The sequence below is a fragment of the Mus musculus genome, chromosome 14 (assembly GCF_000001635.26).
Source record: "Mus musculus strain C57BL/6J chromosome 14, GRCm38.p6 C57BL/6J".
NCBI classification, from domain to species: domain Eukaryota; kingdom Metazoa; phylum Chordata; class Mammalia; order Rodentia; family Muridae; genus Mus; species Mus musculus.
Genome location: NC_000080.6, coordinates 34,003,684 through 34,023,075, shown reverse-complemented (window position 1 = coordinate 34,023,075; position 19,392 = coordinate 34,003,684). Strand labels below are relative to the sequence as shown.

At 44.1% G+C, this 19,392-nt stretch overlaps 2 protein-coding genes across 8 annotated transcripts in view; one reads left to right on the top strand and one right to left on the bottom strand.

Moving 5' to 3' along the window:
- Gm5460 (predicted gene 5460) overlaps positions 1 to 6,781 on the bottom strand; it is a 30,820-nt gene extending 24,039 nt beyond the window's left edge. The window contains exon 1 of one of the 3 annotated variants that reach the window (XM_006519209.4): positions 6,293 to 6,781. In XM_006519209.4, the coding sequence (XP_006519272.1) occupies positions 6,293 to 6,318 (26 nt within the window). In that variant the 5' untranslated portion in view covers positions 6,319 to 6,781. Of the gene's footprint in view, positions 1 to 5,567; positions 6,052 to 6,292 lie in introns of those variants that run through there. The other 2 variants (XM_006519208.1, XM_006519210.1) reach the window with 2 other exon arrangements.
- The window catches only part of Gm30083 (predicted gene, 30083), a 28,487-nt gene continuing 15,267 nt past the window's right edge, over positions 6,173 to 19,392 (top strand). The window contains exons 1-3 of one of the 5 annotated variants that reach the window (XM_006519765.3): positions 6,173 to 7,719; positions 8,154 to 8,319; positions 19,279 to 19,350. In XM_006519765.3, coding sequence (XP_006519828.1) covers positions 8,249 to 8,319; positions 19,279 to 19,350 — 143 coding nt within the window. In that variant the 5' untranslated portion in view covers positions 6,173 to 7,719; positions 8,154 to 8,248. Of the gene's footprint in view, positions 7,720 to 7,771; positions 8,320 to 9,350; positions 9,401 to 19,278; positions 19,351 to 19,392 lie in introns of those variants that run through there. The other 4 variants (NM_001374166.1, XR_003951017.1, NM_001374165.1 and 1 more) reach the window with 4 other exon arrangements.

The following is a 19,392-nucleotide window of genomic DNA, read 5'->3' as shown; positions in this document are numbered from 1 at the left end:
CTGCAGCACCTGCTCCTCCATCCACTCCAGCAGCTTGTAGGTGGAGTGGATGTTGGGGTGGACTCAGAATGACCGCTGAGTTGGTCAGTCTGCACCTGGGGTGGGTCCTCTGTGTAGCTGCCCTTTTATTTATTTTTGACATTGTGTTATTCTTATTTTTTCAATCTTGGTCCTGGAGATAGTATGAGGTGAACTGAGGCTGGGCCTGACTTGGGCTCTTTTTTGTATTGTCTTAGATTAGACCTTTTATGTCCTTGTGATCATGAATGGGAGCTTCCAGGAGGTGATGCTCAGATGCATGGCCCTTACACGCCATCTCAACCTCATCCTCTCCATTGTTGCTGCAGGCTGTGTCTCAAACTTGGTGCTAGAAGAGCGTAGGCTGGCAGCACCATTGTAAGGAGCTGCCCTTGCAATCATATCCGGTGTTCTAACTGATAAACAATTAGTCTGCGTATGTGCTGGGGTATTTCTCTATTCCTTGTGCCCTGCCTGTCCCGTGGCACGTCATCTGGGCTGACAGTGAGCAGCCAGTCAGGGTGAGTCACGTCTCTAACCGCTCTTTGTGGGTTATAAAAGGACTGAGTTTCCTGTATTCGAGGTCTTCCTGAGATGTAAGCAATAAAGCTTTGCCGTAAAAGGATCTGGTTGTCCGAGTATGTTTTGCTGGCGAAACATTACAAGGACAAGACACCATCACTCATGGGACACATGTATCACACTTTTCACCTGGGTTACTATCAGCTAATTCTCTCTCAACAGTAGAACAGAGTGAGGTTCCCAAAGAAAAAGCTGTTCTTGGAGACCATTCAAACACAGCATGAATCTGAGGGAATCACTCTGGAAACCTCACACCCAATAAATGAACTTGACATAACTGGTCAAAAGACGGATGGTGTCTGACAGTTGCTGGGTTACTAAGCCTTCGACTACAAAGCCATCCCTGACACCCACTTTCCCAGCTTATAGGCTGATGCATAAGTCAGTTCTTTTATCAATTAATGGCAACATTGCTTTCTTTCTCATAATCTTTTTGTCTCCCTACCTCCACCAAGTGAAGAATATTTTCCCATAAAGGCTCCTCGGTAGCCAAAATCACCACCCCATTCACACACACTAGGGGACTTTTCAGCTTTCACCTTCTGAAGGAGGATCTAGATTCTAGAACACAAGAGAAACAGAAGGTTTGAAGCCAAAGGAGAGGGTCATGGGGGCAGACAGGTGTTGTCTAGGAAGCAGGCAGTATGGAGGAGAACTTGATCTTTCATCACACGCAGCCACACTCAAGTGTGAGAACAGTGATCAGTGGACAGGAGTGTGTGTCCGGTGTCAACATTTGACACCAAAACATCAGAATAATGTTGCCTTGTTGGAAGGGTAGTGGGAGGTGGGGCAGGATAATGTAGAGGAGTAGAAATTGAGGAAACAAAATTCTTGTTGCCTTTAATGGAGGTTGTCAGAGCATCCACAAACCACACAGCGGATGGCAATTGGGACTCTCCTGGTATCAGAAATGAGCACTTAAGAACGGAAAGAAAGCCAGGTTGTAACGGTGTCTGGAAACGGGTTTAGACCCAGGGGGGAGGTAGAAAGGGACAGCGGTGGCTTGCAAGGCTCTTGCTGGAATTTCATATGGAAACCTTACATTTCCATCAGACAACACGGAATTTAAGTCAAAACCTGATAGGAGAGTCAAAGGAGGACATCCCATATCTACAAAAGTGTCAAGCACCAAGCAGATGAAAAAGTTACCAGCAACTGCACCAACAACCACACCGACCACTGGCAGAATATGTCGGAACAACAGACAGAGGTACGTAGCAGATGCGCCATCAGGGTGATGGAAATCATGGGAAGAGCTGGACAGAATATGTGGAACTGGAGAAATAAGAAAACAGGTGAATCAACAAGCGTCCAGGCTCAGAGCCAAGGAAGTTCCTCCCAGGATGGGTGACCTTAAACACACAAAAAAGTTTGCAAAATTTTCAATTATCTTAAATATTCTTTTCAAGTACAGGCACATCCTGCTTGACAGGTCAGCACTGCAATAGGACTAGTGACTTGTCAAAATGAAAAGGCAAAGTTGGGGTGGGTGGAGTGTTTGCGGGGGGACACGGTGGGGAGATTGGAGGTGAGAGAGGGTGTATACCATCATATCTTACTGTATCCGTGCATGAAAGTCTCAAAAATAAAGAAAAATAATTTTTAAAGTTGGGAGCAAAGGAAGGGGGAGATGTGCAGCTCACACGGGGCTTTTATATCACAACCAACTAGAAACTGAAGGGGAAAGTGAGTGTTATGCTGTCAGAGGAAATAAACAAAAGCAGAGTGAAATAAAATCGAGAATAGAAAAATTGAGAACTGTGGGCGAATAGTGATGTAACTCTTTGACAAGATCATCAAGATTGGCCAACCTTTATCTGGAACGATCAAGACTGATAAAAACATCAGGCCTTGAATGACAAAAGTAGGTAAGAGGTGACTGCAAACCTAACAGGAGAAGAAACACCATAGGCACTTACACTTGGACAACAGGAATAACCTAAACTGCAGATGGGACAGAATAATTGCTTAAAAAATTCAGGCTTCCCAAACTAAATGCTGAAGAGAGATTATGAACGGATTTGTTAGTTACAAGAAGACAAAATCAGTATGGAAAAACTTCTCACCAAAGAAAAATGCAAGAACTGCATATTTGTGCGTACACGTATGTGTGTGTGCACATGTGTGAGTGTGGATATAAAATGTATAAAATGTATAATTTTCTTCTAAAAACAATCACAATCAAAACCAAAAGTTATGCCATTCACAGACTGGGGAGTTGGACGTCAGAGCTGGATGTTCACTGTGTGTCTACTTTGTGAGACCATTGCCTCCTCTGCCCAGTTCTGGTCATGTAAGACATCCATCCTATATGCAGTGCCTGAGTAAAACAGAACTCAGAGGCAGGTAGGGAGTAATCATGGAGGTCTCTGTGGAGGGGGGCCAAGCCACTGTCAGGCTGAAGCAGAAACAAGGCAGCAACCACGAAGAAGCAAAACAAAGCACCACACAAAAACTCTAGATGTCATCAAAGGGAGGACAGAGTCTATTCTTTCCATGGTCTCTGCAAAGGAATGTTATTTTAAGTTCAAAGCCTCACTTCCATCTTTCCACTATTGCACTCACTAACTCTGTTTGGACTGTGAGAGCCTCCTGGGGGCCACCAAGCAACGAGAGGAGTCCAGTGAAGTCTGGGCCCAAATTGCTTGGGGAGAGGTTCCAGAAATCTCTGTGTAGAAGCCAGTACTTGTTGCCACTGTGGGAGGCCATGAGAGACAAGGTGACAGGACTCAGCAGGAGCTAGGTTCTAGCTCTGACCCTTGTGCACAGGTTTCAGAGTCGTCTTTCTACCTAGTATATAACCACTGGCTGAGGGGATGCAAGAGGTTCTGAGACCCTGACACAAAATAAACAAAACAAACCCTAAAAATGGAGAACAAAACTATCTGCTTTTGTTTCCCCAACCTGAAACTTCTAGTTAGTCTCCAAGCCCCCAAGATTAGGTATCCTTTCCAGTTTGTTCCCTTCTGGATCCCCATGGCTGTGAAATTGCTGTGCTCACTCATTCCACAACACAGGTAGGCAGTTACTGAGGGTCAAAGAGGGACAAACTTGAGAGCACCCTTCAGCTCCCAAACTCCCACAAGTCAGTTGAGGTCATTATGGCTGTGTACAAGCACTCTCAATGCTATTCTTGCTCATTTCCTGCTAATAGGTGGTATTTTGCCCATTGACTTCTGTCCCAAGTTCACCAGGATAAGCCTGTCTGCTCTGGCTCTGCCCTCCCTGTGGCCTGCTGCCTGAATATCGGACATATCCTCTAGATGAAGTGTAGGGGAGGGAGCAGGTAGATTCCTTGAGGGACATTGGGACAGTCAGTCTGGTTATCCTTAGTTATACCTTAGTTAACCAAGAATGATGGATAATAAAGGACAACTCTTCCCACACAGTGCTGGAACCAGATCTAGTCAGACTCCAGGGTGACAGATCTTGGTACTATATGACATGAAAGGCCTGGGTTGTGTCTCCCTCAGTCGGCTGTGTCCAAGGAAAGAACAAAGGATGCCTCACAGCCAAAGACACCAGAGGAGAGCTCACAGGTGCCCTGAGAGGAGACAACCCCTTCTGACTGGAGTCATGCCCTTCCACAGGACGCAGCATCTTCTCTTAAGTTGCTGCTCGACCATCTGTCCTGGGGCCAAAAGATGTAAGACACTCTCAGAGGCTGAGGCCCTTTTAAGCAGTAGAAATCTCCCCACAGGATGCTAGTCACAGAGGGAAACAGCAGGCAGAAAGAGCAAGTGCAGAGGAGGCTTTCTGTGGAGGACCAGAGAGTAATTCTGAAGTCCATCCTCCACGCAGCTGGGTCCTAGGAGCAGGAGCTCTAGGTCCCTCACAAAGGCAGGCCAGCACCTCATCCCTTGTGCATAGCTGTTACAGAATGCATAGCCTTAGCAGAGAGAAACCTGGCAAAGTCCCGTGGACTCTGCAGGGATTGGGGTTGGAGGTCCATTTGCACAGGAGAGGCAGACAGTAGAGGCCAGGGAGCAAAGACCTAGAAAGCCTCAAGACCACCTGCCTAGAGGTGGCATTGTCTACCGTGGGTTGCTCCCTCCACCATCAGTCATTACTGAGGAAAATGTTTTACACGCTTACCCACAGGCGATCTGACAGAGGTATCATCTCAACTCGGGCTCCCTCTTTTCCTCAAATGACTTTAGTTGGTGTGAAGTTGACAAAACCCAACCAGCACAGAACCAGTGAACATCTCTTCTCTTCAGTGTACTGGGGCTGCACCGCTCTGAGCCCGGCGCTCAGAGTAGACAGCTGCCAGCTCGACCTCTCTCTTGTCCACCAACTCTCCTCCATCCATATCGGGCTTGTGGGTATTACCCAAGGTTCTATCCCCCTGCTCCCTTAATCATGTTGCAGGACTTGCAATCTACTGTCTCTCAGTCACTCCGTGTGGGCTTCTGAAGAGCACTCCACTACAGCCCCAGACCCATCCCTCATCCTTCCAGGGAGACAAAGTGCTCCTTAGGGAACAAAGGGCCCATCTTCCTTTGATAAAAATCTCTTTTCCTCACGATGCCCAGTTAGATCTGATCCTCAGACCTCCCCTCCCCCCCCCCCATCTTCCTCCCTGTACCTTTTCCTTAAACTAGGATCTTACTGAAATCCTTAGACATTGGAATCTCAGAGTCTCTGTCCAGGTGGCTCTCACCCAATCCCTGCCCTTGTAAGCTACTTGGCCTAGAAAGCAGGTGCATACTCTTTTTCTTCAAATTTATTGAAGAAAAGAATGAGAGATGACTAATGAATAAACCAGACCAAACTACTCAAAGGACCTCCTGATTTTTTCCCCATTTCTAGGCATATAGGAAATCAGGTCCAGTTCTCTGGTCTCATTCACAGACAGTTCCTACTTCTCTCCTGGCAGAAACTGTCACCCCACAGGCCTTGTTCTGCCAGGAGATAGAAATGCCCAAGGGTTATCTAGGACCAGGGCAGAAAGGACCACTCACTTGTCAAAGATGAAGTAAATGTCAAAGTCACCATCACAATATTGCAGAGGATCTTCCTCATCTACCCCAGTCTGTCTTGCCTTTCTGACTTCATGACTAAAGAACCTAGCAGAGTCCTCAAGATAGGGTTTTTGGCCGGATCGAGGATACAGAAAACTCTGGACTGCAATGAATAGCGTAGACAATAGTAGCAGCAGCAGCAGGTACACCAAACAGGAAGCCTGGGGACCATAATACTGCATTTTCTTGGCTGATCCTGTGAGTCTGCTACAATTTGGGAGCTTGTGCCAGGGTCTCGGTAGGCTAAGTTCTAGCCACCCCTCATTTTGTTCTCTGGTGCCTCTATCTGCACTTAGGGACAATAGCCCTTGTGTCCTCTCACCAGTTCTTACTGCTGCTTTCCACTTGGTGGCCTCAGAGCATAGGGACTGGGGACATGGCTGTACTGGGGTATCCTACCTCTAACTGCCTGCATAACCCTTCTCTCAACACTCTGGGGTTATGACAGAAAGGAAGGTTGACATGGTGACTTTGTGACCTGCCTCTCTGCTCAGTGCCCTGCATGCTGACAGTGCCAGGTGGCACTCATAGGACCTTTGCAGAGGTTTCAGAGAATGTCCCCTTGTCCCTCATCATAGCTCTTTACAGAGGTCCTTAAGGGCCACCTCGAGGAACCCAGGCAATTTTTTTTTTCTCTAAGAAGGTAACAGAGGTAGGAAAATTACCAGATCATGGAGGACAAGGAAGCCATTATAGGAAGTAGAAGGCCAATTGTGGGCCCTCAAGTCAACCAGGCAATAGCAGGGTCTAGAGAGGGATGGGGGTTCTGTGCTGCCAACAGCATCTTCTGTGAATGGGAACAGTCCAGTCACCAGTGCCATGTGACAAGCTGCCCAATCTTGGTGACTCAACAGAACTGTTATTATGCTCCCAAATTCCATGGGTCGGACCCTTGGAGAGGATGGCATGAGAGAGTCCCTACAACAGGACTTCTGGAAAGACATCATCACAAGGTGGGGCTTGTGTGGTGGAGACCGCGAAGTGATCTGGAAGCTTCTTCACTGTCTCCTGTGGTGCCTGGACTGGAGGGCTCCGAACACTCAGCTGGGGCTAGTTGTGGAACCTTTGCACTGTGATATGTAATGACTTGGGCCTCCTCACTGCGTGGTGGCATCAAAATGTGTTGGCTTTTCTGATGGAGGCTCAGAGCTTTGAGAGTATCTACAGGGGTGAAGGTCAAAATGTGGAGCCCTTTATGACATCACCCATGCCTGTGGGTCAGAGATCCTGCAGCAGAGAGAAGAAAGGACATAGCCCCCGGGCTCCCAGAGGATTATGCATTGGCTTGGACCACAATTACCTGGCTACATCATATCACATCACTTGTGGTGTCAGAGGGGATGTAGTGTGGGGAGACACATGCATTTCAAAGGGGTTCAGAGCTTTCCAACTGAGTGCAAACAGATTTAGAAGTACCCTGATTAGTTTTGTCTTCTTTGTTTTATGTGCCCGAAAGCAAACCTGATAAAATCGTTCTTAATAAACCTAAAATAGATCTTCTAATGCATTTAATGTACAAGTGCCTTACAGCACACTGCATTGGATTGGTGGTGGACTTTCATTTGTTCTGTTTCAGGAATTATTTGAAATGACAGAGTATGTTGAACGGATGGTGCTTTAAAATCTGGTGTACTGCCCATCGGCATATTACAGTTCTCCTGACTCAAAACCAAGAAATACAGTGGGGGTCCAAGCCAGAGATGAACTTTAGCCCAGTTATCTCTGAGAAAGCCTCTATGCAATTCCGAGTTCCACCTCTCTGTTCAGGCCTTCCCAAAGAGCCCCATCTTGAAAGCTCTCCTACTGTTTCTTTCCTGAGAGTCTAACCCTTCAAATACAGTAAAATGGTTAAGTCACCAAGGTTGAGTGGCTTGTCACACAGCAGTGGATGATTAGACTGATCACAGAAGATGGTGGCAGGAACCTGTCATCTCCACCACTTCTAGACTTGTCATTGCCTAGCTGGCTTCAGGACCCACAAATAGCTTCCGATTTCCCACCTGGACTTCCTTACATATTTCAAAGTGACCCGTGATCTTGGCCACTTTGAAACACCATCTCAGTGAACAAAATGTCTGGATTCAGTGGCGAGGTAAGGGACAAGAAGGCCTTATCTGACACCAAAGGTACTGTAACTGCCACTTGGCACTGCTGGCATGCAGGACATTGAGCAGAGGGGCAGGTCATAAAGTCACCATGTCAACCTTCCTGTCCATCATAACCCCAGGGTGTTGGGGGAAGGGCTATGTAGGCAGTGAGATACCCCAGAGCAGCTAACTACACCCCCAGTGCCTATGCTCTAAGTGAAAAGTAGCAGAGGGCTTTAGTCAGAGAACAAAAGGGCTATTGCTAAGTGTGGGCAGAAGCACCAGAGAAAGAGATCAGAGGTGGTCTGTGATCAGCCTGCCTGGGACCTTACATTAAGAGGGGTCACAGAGACTACCAAGAAAATGCTGAGCTGCCGTCCCCAGGTTCCTCACTCTGTGATTTTCCTGCTGATGCTACTTCCATCACTGCTTAGGACAGAGGACTTCCTGTACCAGTACCATGACTGGAAAAACTACCACGGACTTGGTTTGGACCCCAGAACTTTCTCCTATGAAGACCAGAACCCAAAGCATATGTGGCACCAAAGAAATTCGGCTCAAGAACCATGCCAGGCCACTCCTGACATCTACTTTGTTCTGGATAAGTGAGTCACTTTTCCTTATGGGGACACTGAAGGCCCAGCCTCTGTAGGGGCCATGGTGGTGAAAACCCAGCCTCTGTGATTGACTTACTTCCTGAAGTCAAGGAGGCCACGACAGGGCTTCTTGATGGCTTTGTCTATAGTATCTTGCCTGCATCTGGGTTTCATTGTCCTCCAGTCCATTGACTATTAGGATCTCAGTCCTTAGCCATATCTGCAGCCCATTCAAGGGGCTCTGCAGAGATTACTGTTACCAACTTGCCCAGCTGGGCTACTCTAGTCAGTCAACTTCTTTTTCCTACGGGAAGGTCCAAAGACAGTCCCAGGCTGAGTTTGCTTCAGTGTGCCTCTGGGTAGCCTGGGCTAGTTCTGAGGCCCTTCTTGGCTTTTAAGGGGAGGAGGATGTTGTGGAGCAGGCTGGGAGAGATAGCCTGGACTCCTTTCTCTGCACTTCCTGGTAGGCTAGGGCCAGATTTTCTGCTCACTCAACCAGAGCAGAAGGTTGGGGAAGTCCTGTCTGGACTCCCCAAAATGCTTGCATCTTCAAACACCTTGGGCTGCAGAGAAGCCTGGTGCTTCTCTCTTGGAGGGCACTCTTAGGTTGGCAAGGTGAGCAAGGCATTTGCTGGTGACAAGACCAGGGTTCTTAGACTTGCTCTGTTCATTATTTCAAGCTTGGATCTTCTCATTTCTCTCATTTTTCTTGAACACTGGTAGGTGAAGGGACATGAGTCTAGCCCCTAACTTCTAAATCAGGCCAGCAACTTAGGGAGCCTCCCTAGCCATTCAAAGAGAAATCTTTTCTCCATTCTGCCCAGGAACCTCCGAAAATTGGGTACATCTTGTCACAATTATCACTGCTGATGTTGGTATTCCCCCTTGGGTATCAAGACCAGGTGGGGGATGGGCCCTGGTAGGGCTGTGGGGATGAGAGCCTCTTGAGCCAGTTCTTCCATAGAGTGGTCCTTTTATCTGTCTTCCTGTTGCATTGTGTCCCACCTACTTCACTAGCACCCCACTGTGGGGAAGAAGACAGAATAAGCCCTTCTTTGTGATGGATGGAAAGGGCTGTGGGCCTGTACAGGTAGGGGGTGTGAAATATCATTAATTATGCAACTTAGTAATGTGCCATGCTCACTTGCATGACCTGCTAGTTTACAAGTGACTGAGAGCGTATTTAATGTTTGACAGTATAATGAGTATCACAACTCAAGGTGCCTGTCAAATTCTGTACTTCTGATTCCACTCCCTCAAGGCAGTCACATGCAGTGTGCTAGAGTTTTTTCTATTGATATTATGGCCTTGCTTGTACTAACAGGACTACACTAAGTACTGTCTGTTTCTGTTTGAGGTTTATAGATCACCTATCAACTGATAACTAGGGAGAAAGAACATTCAGCCTTCTCATAGCTTGCTGCTTTTCCTGAAAGACTGTCTCAGCTCCTTCCCTCCATCATGGTTATATCACTGTAATGTTTTGGCCTCAGATTTTAGCACCAAAGACACCTTCACATGCCTGGTGACCACGTTCCATTTAAGAGTTAGCCCTAAGAATTTAAGAATTGCCACAGATGGGGCAATGTTTTGGAAGCTCTAGGCCCCTGTGGTCTTTCTTCGCTTTGTCCTTAACCCTCATTTTGTCTTGAGTTCTGGAATCCAGATCCTCCTTCAATATAATCTCAAATTGAAAACTTCGAGTTTGAGAGTAGGGTGGATATTCTGGGTCTCTGTGAATATTTGTGGGAAGGCACACTTTATGGAAGGACAAAAACAGAAAGCCTTGTCACCTCCTGTTAGGGAAAAGGAGCTGTCTGTCACTTTAGTCTGTGTTATTTTCAGAGTCAAAGCTTAGTTACTAAACAGTTGAGATGGGGTATACAAGAGCAATGAGCAGGACATAGGATTTGGAGAAAGTTACAGATTCACCCATACTTGGTTAGAATACTGTAAAAGCTGGCTCTTCCCTTTGGAGCTTTATCTTTGCTCTGTTGTTCCCATCCCCACCCTGCCTCCAGATCTCTCTCCCCATCCACTCTGGATCCATATTCTCTTCACAGTGACATTCATGTTTTCCCCTTGAGCCCCCTTTGTTACTTAGCTTCTCTAGATCTGTAGATTGTAACATGCTTATCCTTTATGGCTAATATCTACTTATAAGTGAGTACCTAAAACATTTGTCTTTATGGGTTTTGGTCACCTCACTCAGGATTATCTTTTATAGTTCTACCCATTTGAAGGCAAAATTTCATGAGATCATGTTTTCAACCGTAATGCTCCATTGTGTAGTGCACCAAATTTTCTTTATCCATTCTTTGGTTGAGGGACATCTTGGTTTTTTCCAGTTGCTGGCTTCATGAATACAGCTTTTTTGAGCATAGTTGAGCAAGTGTCCTTGTGGGATCATGGAGCTTCTTTTGGGTACAGAGTGGTATAGCTGGATTGTGGGGTAGATCTATTCCCAATTTTCTGAGAAACCGCCATATTGATTTCTAAAAAGCTGTACAAGTTTACACTCCCACCAGCAATGGGGGAGTGTTCCCCTTGATCCACATCCTCATCACCATGAGCTGGAATTTTTGTGGTTTTCATTTTAGTTATTCTGACAGGGTATAAGATGGGATCTCAGAGTTGTTTTGATTTGTATTTCCTTGATGACTAAGGATGTTGAACATTTCTGTAAGTGCTTCTCAACCATTCGAAATTCTTCAATTGAAAGTTCTCTGTTTATTCTCCCATTTTAAATTAGATTATTTGGTTTGTTAATGTCTAGTTTCTTGAATTCTTTATGTATTTTGGATATCATCCCTCCGTCAAATGTGCAGTTGGTGAAAATCCTTTCCCATTCAATAGCCTGCGGTTTTGTACTATTGACAGTGTCCTTTGCCTTACAGAGGGTTTTCAGTTTCAAGAAGTCCTGTTTGTTAACTGTTGATCTTAGTTCCTGAGATGTTGGTGTTCTCTTCAAGAAGTTGTCTCCTGTGCCAATTCATTCAAGCTACTCTGTACTTTGTCTTCTATCAGATTTAGTGTATTTGGCTTTATGTTGAGGTCTTTGAGCTACTTGGACTTGAGTTTTTGCAGGATGATAGATATGGAACTATTTACATCTTTTTACATGCAGACATCCAGTTTGTTGAAGATACTTTATTTTTCCATTGTATAATTTTGGCTTGTTTGTCAAAAATCAAGTGTCCATAGATGTGTGGATTTACTTCTGAGTCTTTGGTTCCATTGAACAACCCGTTTTTAGGCCAATACCATGTTTTTGTTTTTGTTTTTATTACGATTGCTCTGTAGTCCAGTTTGAAATCAGGGATGGTGATGCCTCCACAAGTTCTTTATTGTACAGGATCGTTTCAGATATCCTGGGTGTTTTGTTTTTCCATATGAAGTCGAGTATTGTTTTTTTCAAGGTCTATAAAGAATTGTGTTGGGATTTTGATGGAAATTATGTTGAATCTGCAGGTTATTTTCAGTAAGATGGCCATTTTTACTATGTTAATCCTACCACTTCATGAGCATGCAAGATCTTTCCATCTTCTGATATCTTTTCTGATTTCTTTCTTCAAAGCCTTGGAGTTCTTATATATGTCTTTCACTTGTTTGGTTAGAGTTACACCAAGATATTGTATATTATTTGTGGCTTGTAAAGGGTGTTGTTCCCCTGTATTCTTTCTCTGCCATTTATCATTTGTATGTAGGAGGGTTGTTGATTTCTTTGGAGTTATTTTTGTAGCTATTTTGTTGCAGGAAATACTTAAAAAGTGGCACAATCCCACCTTATACCCAGCTACTCTCTGCCCCAGCGGGCAGGCTGGTCATGCACTGGCGGGCAATGGCCAGCCTGTTCTTATCTTGTGGAGACTCTCGGATTCAGAGCTCCAAAAATCTCTCCACCCAGTTCGCTAAGTTCCCACTGGCAGGTTGCTACCATGCCAGCTCCATGATTCAAAACTCCCAAGGCTTTTGTAGTGCACATCAGGCAAAACCATGCTTTGACTCTGTACCTTTCTCTCTTGAACCCAGTCAAGCCGCTGAGTGAAGGAAAACACCACACAAGCTTAGTTCAGAAACAATGGTAACTCAACAATGGGCGCAACAACTAGAATCCTAATTTTGTAAGCCATATTAAATCTAAAGCCTAAAATTAAAGCCTCTGGTGTTGAATCCTGGCAGATCCGCCATTGAAATCGGGGAACACTAGTAGCTACATCTTGTCCTCATTATCCCCATCCAAAAAACCCCCATCTCTCTCCTGCCTACTCCTTTCCCCTATCCAACCCAGAAGTCCCATCTACTCGCCCATTGATTGGCTCCTTATTCATTAGGAGATGGTTCAAAAGAAGTCATCTGAGTATGTGACTCATTCCTCATTCTAGACAACCCCTCCTGGGAAAGCAGAACTAACAACAAAATACAATCAACACCAGGGCCATCTACAACACCACTTCACTGAAGTTGTTTGTCAGTTGTAGGAGTTCCTTGGTAGAAATTTTGGGGTCACTTATATATGCTTATCGTATCATCTTTAAACAGGGATACTTCGACTTCCAGTTTATATCAGCCTTGCATCCCTGATCTCTCCCAGACTTTTAACATGAAAGGGAGGTGGGTTTTGTCAAAGGGCTTTTTAGAATCTAATGAGATGATATTTTTTTCTTTCAGTATATATGTATGTGTGTGTGTGTATGTGTGTGTGTATATATATATATATATGATGATTACCAGATTTTTCATATGTTGAGCCATCCCTGCATCTCTGGGATTAAGCTTACTTGTGAAAGACCCACAAAGTGAGGACTCCCCCACGTTCTGACTCAGGAGAGGCAACACCCCAAATCACTCACAAGAAACGGCCTTGATGCAAACCTCAAGAGGACTCTTTATTCCAAGCGCATTCTGGAGCCCACAGTCGTACACCACGCAGGGGTAGAGGACTGTGGACCCCAAGTAGCTGGGAAAGGGGGTATTTGAAGGAAAAAACTATAAGCCAAGGGGGTAGGGAGGGCGTTATTGGAAAATACTGAGAATATTAGTGAAAAATCATAAGGGGGCACTAAAAATCACAAGTGGAAACTCCCTGCTTCTCAAGATTGTTCTCAAGATTTTAGTGGTCAGCCAGGTCCTGGAACAAGGTCACTGAACCGGCTTGTGTAATTACCTGTTCTGTGGTCAGCCAGTTCTCGGAACAGGCTGCTTCAGGGACTATTTTTCTTTCTTGGCTCCAACTTGGTCTAGGGGGTCAAACTTAAATTTTCTACCTTACACTTGATGATGGTGGATGATCTTTTTGATGTGTTATATTAGATTCAGTTTGTGAGTGTTTTGTTGAGTAGTTTTGCATCAGTGTTCATGAGAAAAGTTGGTCTGTAATCCTCTTTATTTTGTTGAGTCTTTCTGTGGTTGGGTATCAGGGACTGTGGCCTCATAAAATTAATTTGACAATGTTTCTTCTGTTTCTATTTTGTGGAATAATTTGAGGAGTATGGGTATTAGTTTTTCCTTGAAAGTCTGGTAGAATTCTGCACTAAAATCAACTGTCCCTGGACTTTTTTAGGGGGCGGGAAGACTTTTAATGACTGCTATTTCCTTAGGGGTTATAGGTCTATTTAAATTGTTTATGTGATCTTGACTCAACTTTGGTAAGTGGTATCTACAGAGAAAATTGTCCATTTCTTTTAGATTTTCCAATTTTGTGGAGAACAGGTTTTTGAAGTAAGACAATGATTCCTTGAATTTCCTTGTTTTCTGTTGTTATGTTCCCCTTTTCATTTTTGATTTTGTTAATTTGAATATTCTCTCTCTGCCTCTAGCTAAGGGTGTGTTTACCTGGTTGGTTTTCTCAAAGAACGAACTCTTTGTTTCATTGATTCTTTGTATTGTTCTCTTTGTTTCTATTTTAAAGATTTCATCCCAGAGTTTGATTATTTCCTGCCACCTATTCCTCTTTGGTGTGTTTGCTTCTTTTTGTTCTAGAGCTTTCAGATGTGCTAAGTTGCTAGTATGAGATCTCTCTAATATCTTTATGAAGGCACTTTGTGTTATGAAGTTTTTCTTCTTAGTGCAGCTTTCATTGTTTTCCATACGTTTGGTTACACCGTGTATTCATTTTTATTGAATTCTAGAAAGTCTTTAATTCCTTTATTTCTTCTTTGACCCAGTGGTCATTCAGTAGAGAGTTATTCAGTTTTTATGAGTTTGTAGGCTTTCTGTTGTTTCTGTTGTTGGTGAAGTCCAGATTTATTCTATAGTAGTCTTATAATATATACAGGGGGAGTATTTCAATTTTCTTGTATCTATTGAGACTTACCTTGTGATTGAGTATGTGGTCAATTTTGGAGAAGGTTCCATAAAATGCTGAAAGGAGAATATATTCCTTTGGGTTTGGGTGAAAGCTACATCTTGTCCTCTCATTATCCCCATCCAAAAATCCCCTATCTCTCTCCTGCCTACTCTCTTCCCCTATCCAACCTGTAAGGTTCTGTAGATGTCTGTTAGGTTCATTTGATTCACAATGTTGGATAGTTTCATTATTTTTCTGTTTAGTTTCTGTCTCAATGATCTGTCTATTTGTGAGAGTGGGGTGTTGAAGTCTTCCACTATTAGTGTATGGGGTTCAGTGTTTGATTTAAACTTTAGTAAGATTTCTTCTAAAAATGTGAGTGCCCTTACATTTGGGGAATAGATGTTCAGAATTGTGAAATTATCTTAGTTGATTTTCCCTTTGATGAGTATCAAATCTCCTTCCCCATCTCTTTTGATTAATTTTGGTTGAAAGATTTATTTGGTTAATTATTAGAAGCTTGCTTCTTAAGTCCATTTGTTCAGAAAATCTTTTTCCAGTCATTTACTCTGAGGTAATGTCTATTTTTGTTGTGGTGATTTATTTCTTGTATGCAGTTGAATAATGGATACTACTTTCTCTTCCATTCTGTTTGCCTATGTCTTTTTATTGGGGAGTTGAATCCATTGATGTTGAGAAATATTAATGACCAATGATTGTTAATTCCTGATACTTTGATGTTGATGGTGGTAGTGTGTGTGTGTGTGTGTGTGTGTGTGTGTGTGTGTGTATGAACATGCAGTTTGGGGTTGTTGGGTAGGCTTTAAGGAATGTTAGGTGTTTGGGGCAGTGGTTGGTGTCTTTCCTGGGGTCCCTAGTACTGCTGTGGTCTCTGGAAAAGTAGCTGTAGTTGTGGGCCAGAAGAGGGGGTGCAGTTTTAGACCATAAATATTTTTAAAGCATTTTAGAACTGATATGCAATCAAAATGTGAAAGCATTTGGAAATTTAGGCCAGGCGGTCTCTACAATTCTGTAAGCAAAGAGCATCATGGGTCATTCCAGTGGCTGTTGGGAAGACTGGGATGCTGATCTGAATACAGGAAAGTGAATGCTTTGCTCCTTAGCTTTCAGAAAGGGATGAGGACTCTGCAGTCTGGCTAGATGTCACTCATGACATATTCTGGAAAGGAATATGGTTGCATTGTACTTGTTCTGAGTATTTGAGTGAGAAAAATTGTTTAGCTGAACTGGGAATGTAGCTCACTCAATAGAGTTCTTGACTTGCCCAGAACTGCATGAACTTGGCTTGGTGGTTGTATTAGTCAGGGTTCTCTAGAGTCACAGAACTTATGGATAGTCTCTATATAGTAAAGGAATTTATTGATGACTTACAGTCAGCAGCCCAATTCCCAATAATTGTTCAGTCACAGATGTGAATGGAAGTCCAAGGATCTAGCAGTTATGCAGTCTCACACAGCAAGCAGGCGAAGGAGCAAGACTCCCTTCTTCTAATGTCTTGTCTCCAGCAGAAGGTGTAGCCCAGATGAAAGGTGTGTTCCACCACACCTTTAATCCCAGATGAAAGGTGTAGCCCAGATTAAAGGTGTGTTTCACCACACCTTTAATCCCGAATGACCTTAAATTCGGAGATTTAATCTTCTGGAATCCATAGCCACTATGGCTCAAGATCTCCATACCAAGATCCAGATCAGAAACTTCAATCTCCAAGCGTCCAGATAAGGGTCACTGGTGAGTCAACCAATTCTGGATTGTAGTTCATTCCAAATATAGTCAAGTTGACAACCAGGAATGACCACTACAGTGGTGCATACCTACAATGCCAACACTTAGGAAATAGGGGTAAGATTACACTTTTGAGGTCATTCTCAGCTGTATGACAAGCTAGATGACAGCCTAGGATACACGAGACCTTTTTTTTTGTTTTTTGTTTTTTTTTTAAGGAAAGGACTAATTTGTTTGGTGGAAGAAATTTCAAGATTTTCAAGATAAGATAGAGTAGCATGTGGGCTGTACCACCCTGCTTGATGCTCTTACCCAGGTCTCCAATGAGTGACAGAAAACAAACAAACGAGCAACAAGATATAAAAAAGGAATATGGCTTGTGGAGAAAGGACAAAGTATAAAGTTGCACACAAGATGAGTGCTGAGAAAGCCATCATTATAAATACCAGCATCTTTAAATAAAAACCTTCTGCTCTGTACTGAAACAATAGGAAGGATGCCCAAGGGCAAGACCCTATGCAGCAAAACCTGGTCCTCTGAAAATACCAATTCATCAAAAAGAGAGAGTCTGGACTGACATTGCCACTGAAGTAGCTCCCTGCAGGAAAACAACCACTTAGTAGAGTGCTAACCTAGGACCAGCACATAAAGACTGATGGAGCTATGGTCTAAAGGAGCAAGCTTTCATCCCAAGCAACAGAACTTGGTTGCATCATTTGTGTAGTACCATTCTGTAGGCACAAAAGAGACAAGATTTGGGGAGTAGGATCATGGGGCCATGTCTCCCTGGTTCTAGAAAGCCATTGAGTCCAGATAGTATGTGGCTGGATCAGAGTACACGAAGCTGAGGAGACAAAGTCTATGTTTCAGTGAAGACCCTAGGATGCTGGTAATGCCCAAACCAAGGGGCATATGCTGAGAAAAGCTGCAGACATGGATTAGACTCCAAAGAGAGGCAATGTGTGTTACAGCAGGCAGAGCTAGTAGGGCATGAATACCCAGGGGAGATGATTCCAAGACTCTAAGACCCCAGAAGCTGAAAATGATGCTTGCCCTGCTTGGTTTTAGCTTTGCTTTAGTCTGATTTTCTTTTTTCTTGTGGTGTCACCATTCCTCCTTTATGCAAGAGCAAATCCTTACGTACTCTGTGCTAGTGCATGTTAGAAATATGTGATTTGCTTTTGAATGTTATTGGAGCTCATTGCCTTAGCCTCTGAAAAAATTACACACCTGTACTTTTGAGTAGTGTTGGAACTGTTAAAAACCTATAGGAGTTTTGAAGTTAGACTGAACACATTTTGCAGTCTGGGATAGCCATGAGCTGGCAAGGAAAGGTGTAGGGGTTGAAGTTACAGGTTAAAAGTAATGTATTTTGGTGACAAGGGGTGGACTTATGATGGTTAACATTTTCAGCTTGACAGGATCTAGAGTTGCTTAGGAGACACATTTCTGGACACATATATGAGAGAGTTTCTATGCTGGGTTAACTGAGGTGGGAAGACCCACCTAACTATGGGCAACATCATTCCATGGGCTGGAGTCTCAGGCTGGACAGCAAGCTGGCCTCTGCTTCCATCTCTTTTCTATTTGACTATGGATGCAATAGGTCTAAGTCCCTGCTTCTGTGACTTGCCCTCTGTTATACAGAACTCTCAGGCTGCGAGCCAAAGTACACTTTTCTTTCTATAAGTTATTTTTTTTCCAGATATTTTGTCACAGCAGCAAGAAAAGTGACTGACTCAATGACAATTACACATAAAAGCATGACTTCCAGGTAGGTCACATTCATGGGCACAGTGCTCACACTGAAGGTAAACATTAGGACCTGTCTCCTGATTCACACAGCATTCAAAACACACGAGACAACAAAACCCAGAGGATATGCTGGCTTCAAATTCCCTCCGTACCATCATTCAGATTTCAGAAAGTATAGATAACTGCTGAGCAACACCCCCTCCCCCTCCACACCGGAAGTGCTTCTTGTCTCTTCCTTGGTGTGAAGACCAACAAAGGTGTGTGAGATTGCAAAGGTCATTATTTCTGGGATGTGGGTCAGATATGGATCCTGCTTTATGAGTTGGAAGTTTCCAACTTTCTTCCCCTGCTTGCTTTCCCTCCAGGGGCTTACTGAGAGGGGGGAAAACATGGGATCAAGAATTTGAGAGTCAAAGCTGGAAGACCCCACAGCTCACATGTGGATTGGGAGATATGATGTCATGACAGAAATGGCTGGGCCTTCTTTTGTCCTCTTTTGGCAGCATCTGCTGGAGGAACCCTTTTTGGCTCAAGATGGCTGACTTCTGTAGGCTAGTCAGAAGGTGATGGTCCAAAATAGCCTTTGAGCTCACCAACTGCAGCTAAGGCCCATCTCTCAGAGAAAATGCCTCTCTTGTGGATGCTAGGAAATGTGAGGGAATTTGGACATGGGTGAATGTCATGATAAATGAATGCAAGTAGCACACAGGTATGAAAAAGGATCCACATATGTTTGGCTCAGGCCTGAGTCATTTTCTGGGTCTGGATTATAGGTCACAAGGACTTCTTATAACAGTAGTATTAAGTGAGACGTGGGGCTGGAAATGGAAAACCAAGGGCAAGTGGAGATCCCAGAGAGGCTACATATAAGCACTCAGGCTTTTTCAAACGAGATCCTTCCCTATTTCAAGACTACATAGTCCCTACCTTGGTATGGTCAGCCAGATACACTAATGAACTTCTGAATGTCTTTTTATGGGATCTGTTCATTTTCAGCAAATGGATCTGTTTCTGGCCTCACTGCTGACCGTGAAGAAAGTTACCTCTCTTGCTGTTTTAGTATGGTCAGCACTATTGATGCAGAGGGGTGTGAAGGAAGCTGATGGAAGGCTGGGAAGGTAGAAAGTGGGCAGGTCTACTGGAACCCCATATCTACTGATGGATATCTCCTTTGTCTTCAGGTCTGCTCACATGCTGTACGGCTGGCCACACGTTCACAAGTTTGTGCTGGACATGGTGACGAGGTTATCAAAGTACGACTTGATACTGCAGGCTCCTTTGTGATGGAGGGGGCC